This window comes from Phragmites australis, chromosome 14, assembly GCF_958298935.1.
Source record: "Phragmites australis chromosome 14, lpPhrAust1.1, whole genome shotgun sequence".
NCBI lineage: Eukaryota > Viridiplantae > Streptophyta > Magnoliopsida > Poales > Poaceae > Phragmites > Phragmites australis.
In genome coordinates this window covers 29181329-29196032 of record NC_084934.1, presented here as the reverse complement: position 1 = coordinate 29196032, position 14704 = coordinate 29181329, and the positions used below count along the sequence as shown (strand labels likewise).

Genomic DNA, 14704 nt, shown 5'->3' with positions numbered 1-14704 from the left:
GGATCCAGAAAAGAACTTATTCTCAAAGAAACATCAAAAGTAAAATATGGAACTAGCATTTATGCGCATCTCAAGCACGACGTGCAAATTGGTTGGTTAGGGCACACAAACCGCACAGAAAGTCCATTTCAATGTTTTAAATCAGACAGTTAAAATGTGCCAGCAAGTAACAAGTGGATCGACCCCTCAAAAAGAAAAAGGAAGAAACGAGTGAATCATGGGGGGGGGGGGGTGATTTATGAATGAAAAACCGACATGGGATAAATTATTTCACTTGCTGACTTGATAAATGTTACTTATTATTTCCAGTGTCAAAAAGACATGGTAATGCACCGCCTTATTCTATTTACTTGCAACGTGACCCGTTCAGCTGTTCTTGTGATCCTGTCCTAAGGTTTACCGTTCAGCTGTACCATAGATAGCTTCTCTCCACTTTCGTCGGCACCTTCCACCTTCTCGCCAGGAAAGGACCTCCCACTACTTGTGACAAGGTCCTTGATGGTTGCTTGGATGTCCTTGTCGTCCAACAGAGACTCCAATGTCACATGTACACCTGAAAATGTTGGGGAGAAGTTAGATCCAAGGAAAAGAAACACTTTTTTTTCTAGAATACACAGGAGTCTGCGCATTTTTGTATTAAGAGGAAGAAAAAAATGGAGTATACACAACGACTTTAGAAGGTCTTAGTCTGGAAAGACAAACCAAAACAAGAAATTACAAGGTAGAGGCAACTGAACGAATGAAGCGCCGACTCCAAAGTTCAGAGTACGGAGCCAAACACACGCAACCGCTCTTTTAGAATGCTAAGTTGCTTGGCTCCGACGCCGCACCAACTATCAACGTCGTTCCAAATCAACGCCACTAAGGTGTCCGAAGAGATACGGTGGCAGTTGAAGGTCATATCGTTACGTGAAAGCCAGATCCTCCAACAGACAAGAAGAGTTAGGGAGTCCAGTCCTTTACGGAGGACTTTGGCCACACTCCCTCGAGTATGTGTCCACCAATCAAGGAGCGAAGTGTCTGCATATGGAGTATGGACACCCAACACACGCCACCAAATCTCCCTGGCCAAGTAGCAGTGCAATAGAAGGTGATCAGTGGTCTCGGGCAGTTGCGAACAATGCGCACACGCAGGTCTTGAAGCTCAAGACCATTGATAAAATTGCAGAATCTGGACATGGATGACCTATTGAGCCGGTTGTTGTTCTTATCGACAGATGAAGAAATCATGTTAAAGTCGTCAATGATCAACCAAGGCCCCAGCCACAACAAACGAACATTCTTGAGCTCGTCAAGGAAAGCGTCCTTTAAGGACTCGTCAGTTGGGCCATACACAGCTGTTAGGAAAAAAGAGGCCCCCGAATCTGTGCAGACCCACCCGCTGACCGAAAACTGACACTTGTACAACAACAAGGGATAGCGGCTGGCGGCTAGCCACGAACACCCCACCCCTTGTCTCAGATGCCGGAAGAAAGGAGTACCTTCAGAAACCTGATCCGCATATCTCATTAACTAGGAATTAGTTGATAACATCAAGTTTTGTTTCCATCCAGCAAACAACCGAAGCATTGTGACCGGAGATCATTGTTCGAACGACATCATGACGAGCTTTGCAATTGAGCCCGCGGACATTCCAACATAAGATGTTGTGGTTATCCATGTGGAAGACAACGACGTGGTACCAGCGCGTCAACAATCCGGTCCTTGGGCAGAGGGCACCGCAGCCGCGCACGCCTGTCCAGGGAAGAGATCCTGGGTAGCCTGGAGATGCTGGTCAGACAACGGTTGCTCGAAAAGCCGCAAATACGCCTGATGAAGCTATGGAGAGATAGACTCGCCCTCCTTGAGCAGGCCCAAATGGCGCATGATCAGCATCTCCCCGCGTTTGGAAGGGCGCAGAGCAAAGGAGTTGGATTGTGCAGCCAATTGCTTGCTTCTCCTGGGACCGTGCTCAGAACACAGCAAAGACGTGATCCTACGGGTGGGGGGGATGCCAAGGGGGAAGGGAGCTCTCGAGTGAGCCCCTGAAGGAAGGAAACAACAGTCGAGTCTGCCGGAGAGACACCAGGGGCGGCCGAGTGTTCTTTGCCAGGCTCCAGAGAACCAACGTGATCAGGCGCCGGGATAGAGCTGTGGTTCATCCGGCAACAGACACGATGAGAGCCGGCCCACCGCGAAGAGCAGCGCCCAGCGGATAGAGCAGGTGAACGAATCCCACAACCCATAGAAGGAGGGGACGCAGGGGCTGGCGGGCTTTGTGTCGATGGGCGCGGAGGGGAGCGGCCCACGTCGATACCCAGACCCGTAAGGAGAGGAGCAGATGCCTTGCGCCTCGTCTGACCACCAGCAACGCAGGCGCGGCGACGACGTCTTGTGTCCACCAAGGTGATACGGTAAGCCCTCACAGGTTGGGGCTTAGCAAGGATGGGCAACCTGGCACGGTGCAGAGCCTCCTCGGCCATAGGGTCATGGACCCTAGGCAAGGCAAGGTCACGGGCGGCAAGAGAGAGAGCGACGGGGTCCTGTGTCTTTGTCTGCGACGTGCGGACATGCGACATCACGCCGTTTGCGGCCGCAGGAGGAGACATGGGAGGGAATCTCCCCTTGGGAGGCGCGCCGCTGAAGGATCCGAAAGGGAGACGCACAGAGGCCGAGGATGGATGGAGAACGCCAGCCGGCCAACGAACGCCGCGTCCACAGGCACCGGCCAACGGAGTGGGACTCCCGGCAGCCGTGTTAGGCAACGGCAAGAACGACATCTTCCGCCCACGCGAAAGACCCGAGCGGCCCAACCCGCTGGCTGGAGGGCCATCACCATCGCCATCGACTGAAGGAATGGAGCCGTCACTGCTGGAGGAGGACGAAAGTCAGAACTGTTCCAAGGAAACAATCCGGACCGAAACGTTGAAACGTAGAGTCCTCTTCTCCATGGTGTATGGCGGGAGGTTGCCGAAGAGCTGCTGGAGGTCTGGGTCGTCGTAGCAAATGGCGCATTCAGGCTCCGCCACCTCCATGATGACCGTATTGGGGATATTCTGCGGCAGGTCACTCCAAGCAACAACGCGGAGGGCAGCAAGATCCGAACGCTCCATGGCGGAATCATCTTCAAGCCGCTCTACCCAGCAGAAACGCCCGAGGAGAAGATGTGCCGTGGAGACAGACCAAGTGTGAGGTGGCCTTGCAGAGAAATAGCAAGTCGATATGCCAAGATCCCCGCGAACGCGTAGGCCAAACGCGTCCAAGGACGAAAGAACCAAACAGCATCCGAAGGCACGGGCTAGCTGCTAGCAACAAGAATTACATCCCTCGCGTATTGCGACCGGCAGATGATGAAGAATTTGTCTAGGAAGAAGGACTTGATGCTGAAATCTTCTTCGCGGATGGCCAAGGCCTCCTAAGATGAAGGATGCTAAATGGGACGCTTGGAGGTCACATCTAGCACGGTCAGCATATGCAAGAAGCGCCCACCAGAGACGACCTTCCTCCATAGAGAAGGCATCTGACCAGGGAACAACGTAGCGTTCAGCCGCTGCAGAGGCCCGAACAACAACCTCCTGGGACAAGGTCTGAGAGGCAGCAGCATTGAGGCCATGCGCCAAAAGGCCCTGCGACGACGAGTGGGTCACAGCCGCTGGGGGGAGGGGGAAGGGTGGTGTAAGACCCCAAGCCGCCGACCTGGTGGGAGTGGAGCTCGACCGCGAGCAATGCTGCCTCGACACGGCAAGGTGGATTGGAGTGGGGACGCCGACCGTGGACCCAGGCGAAGTGGAGCTAACAGAAGAAGAAAGCCGAAGAAACTGACGATGACGGCCGGAACCCTCAGACCCAGAAGAGGAAGCACGAGGGCGCTTGCAGTCCTTGCCGTGGTGCCGAAAGCCCTTACAATGGAAGCACAGTGGAGGGAGATTACATTCCGCCTGCCGGTGTGATTAGGACAGACAGTTGAGGCAGCGACCGTCGAGGGTGACTGGCAGACTGCGTTTGGGCGGCAGGGTAGGTCTGCGTGGGGGACCATCCCGCAGCCGTCGCAGGCACTGGCGGCGAGTGACCAACGTCCAACCATCATCCAGAGCTTGGCCGTCAACTAGGCCAACCGTGGAGGACGGACGGGAAGGATGGCTGCCAGGGAGCGGGGGAGGCACGGCTGACGAGACCCCGCAGACGGCGACAATGGCCTCACGGCCAAGCTGTGTATGGATGTGTATGGCTGGACATCCCCTCAGGAAGAGCGGCCTTCCCCTTGCACTCGGCTGACAACCTCCCAGCGCTGCGGATCAAGGCAGCCGAGGGAGGCGGGAGCAACGGCGAGCGATCGGCCGAGGAGGCCGAGGGTGGGGTGTCCAGCAGCCAGCGCTGAACTTTCAATCTACCGGAGGGGCAAAAGAGGGGAGCGAGAGGAGATAAGGTGGAGGAGGTCGCCGGGGAAGGAGCTAGGGAGGTGACCGCCGGGATTGAGGAAGGACGGCTAAGCGAATGGGGGTGGGTGGACGCCGGGCTCGGGGTGAGCGTCGGCGGAGGGGAAGCGGGGGTGGGGGGGGGAGCTCTGGTCTGCCATTAATTCTGAGTTTTGATCTTTTTATCGGTTCTATTTGGAACATCATTGTATTAAGTTTACAATGGGAGTGTCAATCGCGCTTTAGCTTAGAAAGATATACCAATGAGCCATATGAAAATGATGTAATCATAAAAGTTTGCTCTCTGAGGTATTAATTATTCAATTCAATGTTTTTTTTAAGGAGAAACAGTAAGGAAATCCCCTACTGCGGTAGTTATTATTAATATATATAAGAAAGAGTACAAAAGAAAGAAGAAAAAAGGCGTCCACTGTACATTCAATTCAATGTTGACAGGCTAGCATTTTATCATGACTACAAATATTAAATTCGCCTTATGTGCCACCTCTCTTGATGCATATATATCAAATGGTTAAGTATATAGTAGCATAAACACAGAAGCTGAACTGTTTACGTTTCAGTAGTTACATCATGTGCCTCATCTAACACCGCCACTACCCAAAACAGACAACAAATAAAACAGGCCTGTCATCTTATGTCAACAAATTGAATGGGAGGTTTTTGCTCAAAAGAAGGCTTCATTTCAAGAATGGCATTACTTTTCTTAAACTGGAGTGCCTTATTTTGATGAAGGAGGGAAAGACGATGGAAAATTTAACTTACGGAATCTCCAGTAGTGCTTTGGGTTAGTGGGGTCATTGATTGTTTCCTCTGCTGCTGGTCTTGTGGTGTACTTGTCTTTCAGTGCGAGAAGGTCCTGATAAAGGCAAAACCCAAAGTATATTCATCTGCTCATTTCATTTGAGAAATCTTTGATCTATAATGTAAGTTCAAGTTTTGTACCTGTAGTGGAAAGATTGCCCACATTGAAGGAGCATCAAAGTGCTGCTGAACAATAAAGTGCACTACTTCTGGGGTGCATCGAGATGGGGGCTCTTCATCGCTGCCAACTACAGTTTTGTAGAAGCGACTTCTTCTTCCTTCATCTTCTTCCCACCAAGCACGTAATGTGGAGCAATCATGACATGAGGGAGCACAAACCTGAAACATCCCAGCAAAATTGATCATCAAATCAATGTAGAATCTTTAAATCTCTATATCATTTTCAGTTTAGAATACACTTTTCATTATATTTCTAACTGTATCTGAGTACAATACTGTAAAGGATGGAAACACACCGTCATATAGCTATATTGAGATGGAATACCAAATTCCAAGTTTGGTTCATTAGGCATTCTCTGGATACGCAATCCAATCAACCCGAGTTCTTGCATAACCTGGATAGAAGTATTGTTGTTATTTATGAACAGTCAGTAGAAATCAGTGGATTAGTTAGTATGTCCAGAAAAGGTGCCATACAGGGTGAACACAAGCAGGGATAAGACCAAGGTCTTCCCCACATGCCAACATATCCGATGAGTTCAACAGGACAGGCAGAGTCTTCAGTGCATTTTGACGCCAGAGATTTTCTTGGCGAGCAAAATAATAGTCATGGTACAATCTTCTGAGGACATTTTTGCTGTAAAACAATGCTCGATGAGAGGATGAAACATTCCATATACATGGAGTTGGTTAGGACACATTGCACAAATCAAGAAAGTAATTAGCAAATAGGACTAAAAAGATGGTGTATGCTAATTTTGTTTTCTTGAGAACGAACTGCCTACTAAAGATGCCAATTCCATTTTCTGGAGAACAAAGTGGCTGCCAAAAATACATTATGTGAAACGTTAACTACAAAGTCGAGCGATAACCGTAGGAAAAGAACCACAGATAACAAAGTACAACAGTAAAATGCCCTTACGCTATTACAATAAATATTTTATCATCATTTAGTAGCCTAAAGCAAATTTACAGATTAAATCTCAAATGGGTTGATCAAATTCTCTCAAACTTGAACATGGAGAATGGAAGAACAATAAACATTACCTATGTTCATCTAGATCACTAAAACTTGAAGTATCTTCCAAGTTGAAACGGGGATAAAATTTTGTGGAGTCCTCTGGATCTCTGATAAGGACGATATTCTGCAGAAGATAAAATACTTTAATCTAAATTGAAAAGGATCTGGCTATGTTAGGAGAATTAGTGACATGGAGAATAAAGTGTTTGACAACAGTGTAAGTAAATCATAGCAGAAGACCTACTTGTAGTAGATCGAAAAGACCACGCCGGATACTGTCTTCTTTCTCTAGCCAGAGTGACTTTTCAGGACTTGTTTTAATCTTCACAATAATATTTTTCTCTGTGTTGCATTCTTCTCTAAACTATACACGAGAAGCAAACAATAGAAAATGAGGGAAATCAAAGCTAGCAATCTTTCTGAAACAAAATTGCAGTAAACTTCCGCACAACTGAGAATACAAAATAGAGGCTTTTATATTGAGATTTGAGGTTTTTTACGGTCCTTAGAAAGGTACCAAGAGGTACTACTAGTTATAACTTGGGAGGTAAGGCTCTTGAGATTTGCAATGCAGTCTTGAGTAGCTGATATGTTCCAGATGAAGAATATAACTGATTGGCTTACCTCATAACGCTGCTTCTGATACTCATTTAGAAAGTCGGCTGCAATAACTGTCCAAAAGGATCCAAACTTCTCCTGAAACAGAATAGAAACGTCATGAGGCTGTCCTAAAATTTACGAAAAAGAATTTAGAAACATCATTTTTATTTTTTAAACACAGCAACCTCCAGAATTTCCTGACGAATGTATGGTCGGCTCATTCGATCAAAATCCCACAGGCCTTCACTTAGAAGCTCCTCCTGAGTCAAATTAGGAATAAGTCAGATAAACTACTCCAGAGGCTTTTCTCTGGCCCCTTTTAGTTTGCTTAACAGATACAGAAACCAACCTGACTAAGAGGAATTGAAGGTCTAAATTTCCCAACTAAACCTGTTGCAGCATGATCCGGAAGCTCCCATATCCTAAAGAAACCCAAGATGTGGTCAATCCTGTATGCTGTGAAGTACTTTGACATCTGCAACATGCTAATAGGATATGAATAATAAAAGGAAAAGATGACCAGACAGACATACAACAACTGAGATGTTAAATAACCTGTGTCAGACGAGCTCGCCACCACCCATAATTATCCTTTGACATCTCCTCCCAGTTATATGTAGGAAAACCCCAATTTTGTCCATTTTTGTCAAAATAATCAGGAGGTGCTCCGGTAGCGGTATTCATGCGAAATAAAGTTGGGTATACCCAAGTATCCACACTATTCCTATCAACACCAATAGGTAAATCACCTTTCAGGATAACTTTTTTCTTCCTTGCATATGCAGCTGCCTCTGATAACTAATAAAAAGCGAATAAAAATAATGTCCAAAAATATATACATGAGAGTAATTCTGTGAGCAATTCAGAATGACAACAACAACAACAGCCAATACTTACTTGCATATATAGATGGTACTGAACATAGTAATGAAAACATACAACATCATGGTGCAAAGTACCTTCAGAAACAAGCTTCTTAAGCTGAAACAAGTTACAGAAGGAAACCATCTCTTAGTGCTCATGTTACATATGTGCTCTCACAAATAATTAGGCCAAATGACAGAATATCTACGAAATGAGCTGTTCCTAGCAAGCTCTAGTGATTGAAAAAATCCAGTACCAAAGCAGAATATTACTTCCAATACCTTCTCCTTGGAAAACTGAGAAAACCGACCCCATTGGCTGTGATCAGATGTCTCAAAAAAGTCCCGCAAAAAGCAAAATGCCGCATATGGTTTCAACCATTCCTATTAGAACACAGTATGAAAGCTATCACATACAGTTTGGAATAGACAATCAAGTAACATGACTACACGTGATAAACAAAATGACAGTAAATGTACCTCGTTTTCAGATAAGAACTGCTTGAAAGAACTGGAGTTTAGCACTTTGTCCTTTTCTAAATTGAATATTTTTCTAGCAATTGACAATTTTGTGGACAATGTTGCCTCGTAGTCAACGTCCTATTTTACATGTCATTTTCAAGTTAGGGAAATAACTAAATATTAGAGATTTATGCAAACAGCTGCAAAGAGTCATCGGCAATATGCAAATGCACTAACCTTTTTATCCAACTGCTTCTTCACCTGTTGAATTTCTTCCTGTGATACATTTCAAAATGAGCACTGAATGAGGTGAGGGACAGATCATTCAAGCATTTAGTGAAATGAAAACACAACACAGACAAGACATACAATGAGTAAATATGAAAGCATAACAAAGGTATACCTTAACATCCGCTGGAATTGCATCTGAAAGTGCTTGTACTCTCAGGTACAACGGGTGCAACGCAAACACAGAGAGAGAGCTGTAAATAAACATATGCAGGGGCATTGTTACTGTTTAGATATGGTCCTTTTGTGCTCCAAGCAAAATTACCATTATGCACAGGTATCGTTGGTAATGGATATTAGTCACACCTGTATGGATAAGAATCCCACCACATCCCATGAACTGAAGTATCATTGATAGGAAGGAGCTGAACAAGATGGAAGCCTGAATTGACTGCCCAGTCAACAAGAAGTTTAAGATCTAGAAATTCTCCAACACCAAGGTCCTCATCTGATCTGATTGAAAACATGGGTACAGCAACACCAGCACCTCTCCATGGTGCATCCTGGTAAATGCAAATGAAGTATTAGTCCACATTGTTGGTTGTGTATGATGCATACTGCATTCTCAGATTTCTTGCCAAAGTATGGAGTTCCATAGTTCTGTCAGACATATGTTTATGTATACTGAATGTTATTAATTGCCTATAATGCATCATAGCATGGTCAATGATCTCTAGTTAAAATGGTCAAGAAATTCCTAGCAAGCTCTCTGGCAATAAACCCATGCATCTTTTGCAGATAACACGATTGGATACATTACCCTGAGGGCACCATCAGATAACACGATGTATCTGGATTGCTTGGGTGATGATAAATCAACATCAACCTCCCTGTTCGGACCGAGCTCCAATGAAGAGTTTCCTGCTTGACTGAATTTACAGTATTTGTACGTGGAAAAATTGTTAAGGACAATCATTCTCGATTTTTTTTTTGTTAATGACAAGATATTAGTCAACAGATAAAAGGATAATGCATTCAGAAATACAGGCAGAAGAATATTCATACAGTATGACACATCCAATAAAAACTAAGGGAACGATCATTTGTGCAAGGATATTTTACAGGGAACTCAGATTTTCGCAAAACACAATTTGCTTTCCAAAAGGAATCTCCAACATAGCTCAGCTTGAGACCATCCTGAGCACACCATCTTCCTAATTGGGGATTACTTCCAGTGACGACAACCTAAAGTTTTGTTATCAGCAAAAGTTAGGGACACCAACAAGAAGGTATAAATTAATTAATTAATGAACCACAATGATATTGATTAATATAATTAAGGATAGCTCATAAAAGATAAGACATCTGTGAAGAGTACTTACAGTAGAGCCAGATCCGAGTCGAGGGCAGCTAATTACAAACTGGACAACGATATCTGCTGAGGGAAAATATTATATAAGACATAAAAAGGCTAACTTCATGTGTTGCTCTTAAAATAGAATCCATTCATTTTTTTTTGTTATTTCACTTTTACATTTTAATATAGATACATAGGCCCTGCATGTTTCCAAAAGAAATTTTCTCTTGTTTCAGAAGCCCCAAGGTTAAACATTGACTGGCAACTTCCTTTTAAAATACATAACAATAAGCAAAAGACATCATCTGAGAGGGTTCTAGACATCTAGAGAAGTAGGAAGAAAACAATTAACACATTCTATTTTCTAAGAAAATAAAAATATCAGCTTGTTTCGTTTGATGTATTTAACATGTGAAGACAAGACGCTATATTAATCCTTTTTCAGCAAATATATTCATCACGAAATATCAGATATTTGTAGATTGATCCTGCTCACTCAATTGGTTTTTAATATAAATGATACCTTCAGGATCCAAACTTTTGTTGAGGGACACCGACTGCAATTCTCTTTTAGCATTTTCAGTAGCATTGAAAATGACATTCTTGAATGCGCTTCTAAAGAAAAGAGCTTCAGAAGCATCCTGAATCCAAACAACGACTATTTGTAAACATAATACTCTAGAAGAAACTTCTTTTTGTCAAAAACAAACAAACAAGAAACTTGTATGACATGAACCTGACAAACAGCAATGCCAAAATCAGCATCTAATAGCAAAGACACCAACAACAGATACAGCACATTCAGCTAAAAATTTAATAACATATATTGCTGCTACTTTCTGTAAAGCATAGAAATATACACTAATAGTAAAGAATGTTCTAACAAATGCATGAAAATTTTAATTAGTACCTGCCACCAGTCACGGATCTCAACTACATCTCCTTCCTTAATGCCCTGCGGCAGTACTAGTTTCCTTTTCTCTCCAGACTCCCATCTCAAAACATTCTTGTTGTCATCCACTACATAGTAACTGTACTCACAGGTGAAGCCAGCAGCAACAGAAACTCGCCCAAGCCAGATTAGCTCATTGTCCTGATGAACTGGACTCAGAGACAACCCTTGCTTGACATTCCATGATCCAAGTGCCGACTCCGAGCCAGCGATAAGAAGACTCTGCCCCCATTGTGTGTAATACGGTAATTTGAAAAGCAAAGTGACCGTATTTAGAGATTTCTTTCCAGACGCTGACCCCGAACTCACCATGTCTTCAAACAGGCAAAAGGGAGAGAAAAATCAGGAAGCTGAGCGCATTAATGTATCCGTAGAAAAGATGTAAGATTTGCAAGATAAAAAGCTGAATCACATAGTTCAAGTTTTCAACTACAAACTACAGTGGGTTCACATCAATTCTCGACCCAAAAGACCAATCGAGAATCCACAAAAAGATCCCATATATGCGTTCTTATTGCCTCATCTCCCCTTTTCCATTTCTCCAATAACTTAAACAAGGTGCGCAAGATTCAGGAATCGGTATCTGTGGAATAGAGGTGCCAGATTCCAAGGAACAAGAAATCCCCCACATTCCTATACCCAATCATCCTACATGGTCTTGATGCTCACTCTTCCTGCTGGCTCTGTGATCAAGCCTTCGAGACTGCGGATCACATTTTGGTCGAGTGCTCCTTCGCTAAATCCATCTGGTGGGAGTCCCTCTCGTGGGCTCGGCGTTCTTGCATTTTCCGTCAAGATTCTTCTTTGCAAGACTGGTGGTCTCTCATCTCCTCCCTGCAGCCCACGGTGATGAGGAAAGGCACCAACAGCATCTTTATGCTTGTAGCTTGGCATCTATGGAAGGAGCTCAATGCCAGACTCTTTGATCGTTGTTCTTCAACGGTGCTGCAGGTCCTCGAGCGCATCAAGGTGGATGTGGACCTATGGATTGCGGCGGGCGCACGTCATTTAGGTCGTTTATTTTGCGAGTAATCCGTTTTATATTGCGGCCTCTTTTGCCGCACAGCGTGTATGTTCTACCGCGCTGTGTTTATATTCAAAACCTTTTCTTCCTCTTAATTCAATTCAATGATACGCAATACTCGTGCGTATTCGCGGAAAAAAAAAGGTTCCCAAGAACCAGCAGCTCAGCGCAACACACGGCAACGAATCAAGCGAAGGATGAGCCAACCAATCAAGAAAGAAACGGAGAAGGGAGCAGGCAGGGGTTACCTCCACAGGGCACGCCCGGCGGGAATGGCGAGAAATGAGCGGGGAATCAGCAACAGAAGAGAGTGAGTGAGAGTCGCACAGGCTCCCAAAGATGAAGACGACGCGAGGAGGAGGAGGAGGCGAAGGCGACGTTCACGACGGGGAAGCGAAGGGCGTGGCGAGCCTGGGAAAGTGCCACCTGCAACTGCAGTGACAGCATAAAAAAATGTCTCTTTTCTCCCTCCCTGTCGTTGCCTCGTCGCTCTTCTCCTCTCTTTGTGGATCCGGACGGAACGCTTCCCGATTCCTAATTTTGAGACGGTGTCTCTGTGTGGTTGGGAGACGAGGCTCGGAATGGAAATGGCGATGCGGCCGTGACACCGCGACACGTGAAGACGAGCCAAGTTTATCTGTCAGCCTCTGAACTCTACCGCGCCATGCTGCCGCCTGACGTCGATGCGGCACGAGCGATCTCTGCTGCTGCAACTTGCAGATCTCTGCACGCGACGGGACCGTAGAGAGAAAGGAGAGATTTTTTATGGGGGACTCTGAATATCTCGATCTCTTTCGTTTGTCGCTTCGAGAGGCTTGCCTGTCCAGGGAAAGGGATGGCACCGGAAGATCTGGGAGTGCAGTAAATCTGGGCTGTGGCTGAGCTGAAGTGTGTATTAAAATCTTGCTGCTAATCCTGCCAGCCAACCAGCCAGGATTAGCAGTGTGAGGATGCAGATCAGTGCTTATTTTTTGCCATAAACGGCAAAATGAAAGTTGGAACACGGGAGCCAAATTTGTCCGGAATGGATTACATAGTTTAATTACTGAAGAATGATGTCTGGGGCTGTACATGGAAAGCAATTATTATAGGCTGCTGCGCGAGATGACGGAGATGGTTGAAAATACGTCTCCATCCGGTCTTGTTCGTCATCGTACCGTTCTTCAACGGGCGCCGCAAGGAGGATCTACCGGGCAGCCACCGAGCAGCCCGGCGTGCCCGCTCAGTCTTGTACACCGACACAGCAGGGCGGCAGGCGGGGCGCTTTGGGCTTCGCGATGTTATCCCGAGGCGCACCGGATGTCCCACGATGGGACTCGTGCATTAAATGTCCCCACGCCCCCCTGCCAGAGCGTGGCAGGGACTGTCAGCAAGCGTGGGAGAGCAGTTGGAGGTGACATGCCACGCACCCTCTTAAATGCAGCATTGGGTCTTCCACCGGATGACACATCACCGCTGGACCTCTGTAGGGGCCACCGGCGAAGGACTTTTTAGACCCTTAGGAAACCGAGTGCTCGGGGGCCACTGTTCACAGCCCCGATATGCTCTTTCTTAATCCTCAGTGAACCGAATGCTCATGGGGTCACTGTTCACGCCCCCGAGCACTCTCTCCCGGAATTGGCCGTTCGGATCCTCGGAGAACCGAGTGCTTAGGGGTCACTGTTCACGGCCCCGAGTACTCTCTCCCGGAATTGACTTCCCATGGGTCCTCGGATTACTCGGATGCTCGGGGGCCACTGTTCACAGCCCCGAGCACCCCCTTCCCGGTACTTGGCTTTTCTAGTCGTCGGGGGACTTGAGTGCCTGGGGGGGCACTGTTCACAGTCCCGAGCACTCTCTTCCCGGCATTTGGTCTTCTCGGGTCATCGGGGAACTCGGGTACTCGGGGACCACTATTCATGACCTCGAGCACCCTCTCCCGGGACTTAGTCTTCTCGTACCTTGCGGAGGTGATCCCGCGGGAGGGCGCCACGTGGCAAATTGCTGATCTGGCCTCGGGACTCGGGGACCCCTGATTCTTGTGTCACCGACAATAAGCAATTCGGGACCTCCAGGCGATGCCTTCAGGAAGGAAGCGACGTCGAAGACGCCACCAACGCCTGCCTAGAAAATGGACAGGGTTTTCACCCGGAGAGAACGATAGGATGAGTGGGGGAGGCACCGCGACAATGCCACCATGGGGGAGAGCGGCGCCTGAGAGTGTTGCCGTTGTCGGCACCGGTGAAATGTTGGGCTAGGCTCTCACTCGTAGCCTTCCCACCCCCTATTGCGCCACGGCGGCAGAGATCTCCCCGCGCAGCCACACAGCCTTGGCATTGGCGGCCTCCAGCTCGACCAGTGCTTCGGAGAGCTAGAACAGGATGTTTGGCCTCCACGGCCACACCGGAGAGCGCGATAGAGAGGTCACAAAGCCTTATGGCTCCTCTCCTCGCCCTGCATCACCGACTGGAGCTCGCTACGCAGGACCCTAATCTAGACAAGCCACCGCTGGGCAGAACCTGTCTGCCACCACATCAACTATGCTGACCCAGCCACCGCCTCGTCAATCCAGACCGCGTCCACATGAATACCATGTTGTGCTGCACCAAAACCGGTCATCGCCATGAGAGACTAGTCGTCACAATGCCATGCCTGGACTCCCATGCGTCGTATTTATGCCACATCCGCGTGGATGCAACCACCACCACGCGTACCAGGACAACCCACGTCGAACTGGCCGCCGCCATGCGGGACCAGCCCCTATCACACCGAGCTTGGTTGCCCTACCATGGATCCGACTGCAGGTGATCCAAACCAGCCTC

The 14704-nt window shown here is 47.0% G+C and overlaps 1 protein-coding gene across 4 annotated transcripts; it reads right to left on the bottom strand.

Annotated features, from left to right (window-relative positions):
- Nucleotides 1–243: 243 nt before the first annotated feature.
- Nucleotides 244–12562, bottom strand: LOC133890814 (4-alpha-glucanotransferase DPE2). 4 transcript variants are annotated; one of them, XM_062331381.1, is made up of 23 exons: nt 12152–12562; nt 10838–11193; nt 10451–10568; nt 9953–10008; nt 9688–9815; nt 9391–9520; nt 8937–9133; nt 8746–8824; nt 8580–8618; nt 8361–8480; nt 8154–8264; nt 7915–7998; nt 7573–7815; nt 7367–7492; nt 7203–7277; nt 7042–7113; nt 6662–6781; nt 6444–6541; nt 5874–6033; nt 5693–5791; nt 5358–5555; nt 5178–5271; nt 244–553 (listed from the first exon to the last, which is right to left on the bottom strand). In XM_062331381.1, exons 2-23 carry the CDS (start codon nt 11189–11191, stop codon nt 390–392), a joined length of 2865 nt encoding a protein of 954 aa, XP_062187365.1. In that variant the 5' UTR covers nt 11192–11193; nt 12152–12562; the 3' UTR covers nt 244–389. The 4 variants fall into 4 exon arrangements, with proteins under 4 accessions (XP_062187365.1, XP_062187366.1, XP_062187367.1 ...); XM_062331382.1 differs by having other exon boundaries at nt 9953–10005; XM_062331383.1 differs by having other exon boundaries at nt 8163–8264; nt 12152–12561.
- Nucleotides 12563–14704: the final 2142 nt, after the last annotated feature.

Excerpts from the sequence above, each read along its gene's own strand:
- LOC133890814 (XM_062331381.1), bottom strand. The coding sequence starts at position 11,191 with ATGGTGAGTTCGGGGTCAGCGTCTGGAAAGAAATCTCTAAATACGGTC. Across the intron at positions 10,009-10,450 it reads CAAAAGTTTGGATCCTGAAG|CAGATATCGTTGTCCAGTTT; the intron begins GTATCATTTATA and ends ATTTTCCCTCAG. Across the intron at positions 8,825-8,936 it reads TGGGATTCTTATCCATACAG|CTCTCTCTCTGTGTTTGCGT; the intron begins GTGTGACTAATA and ends GTTTATTTACAG.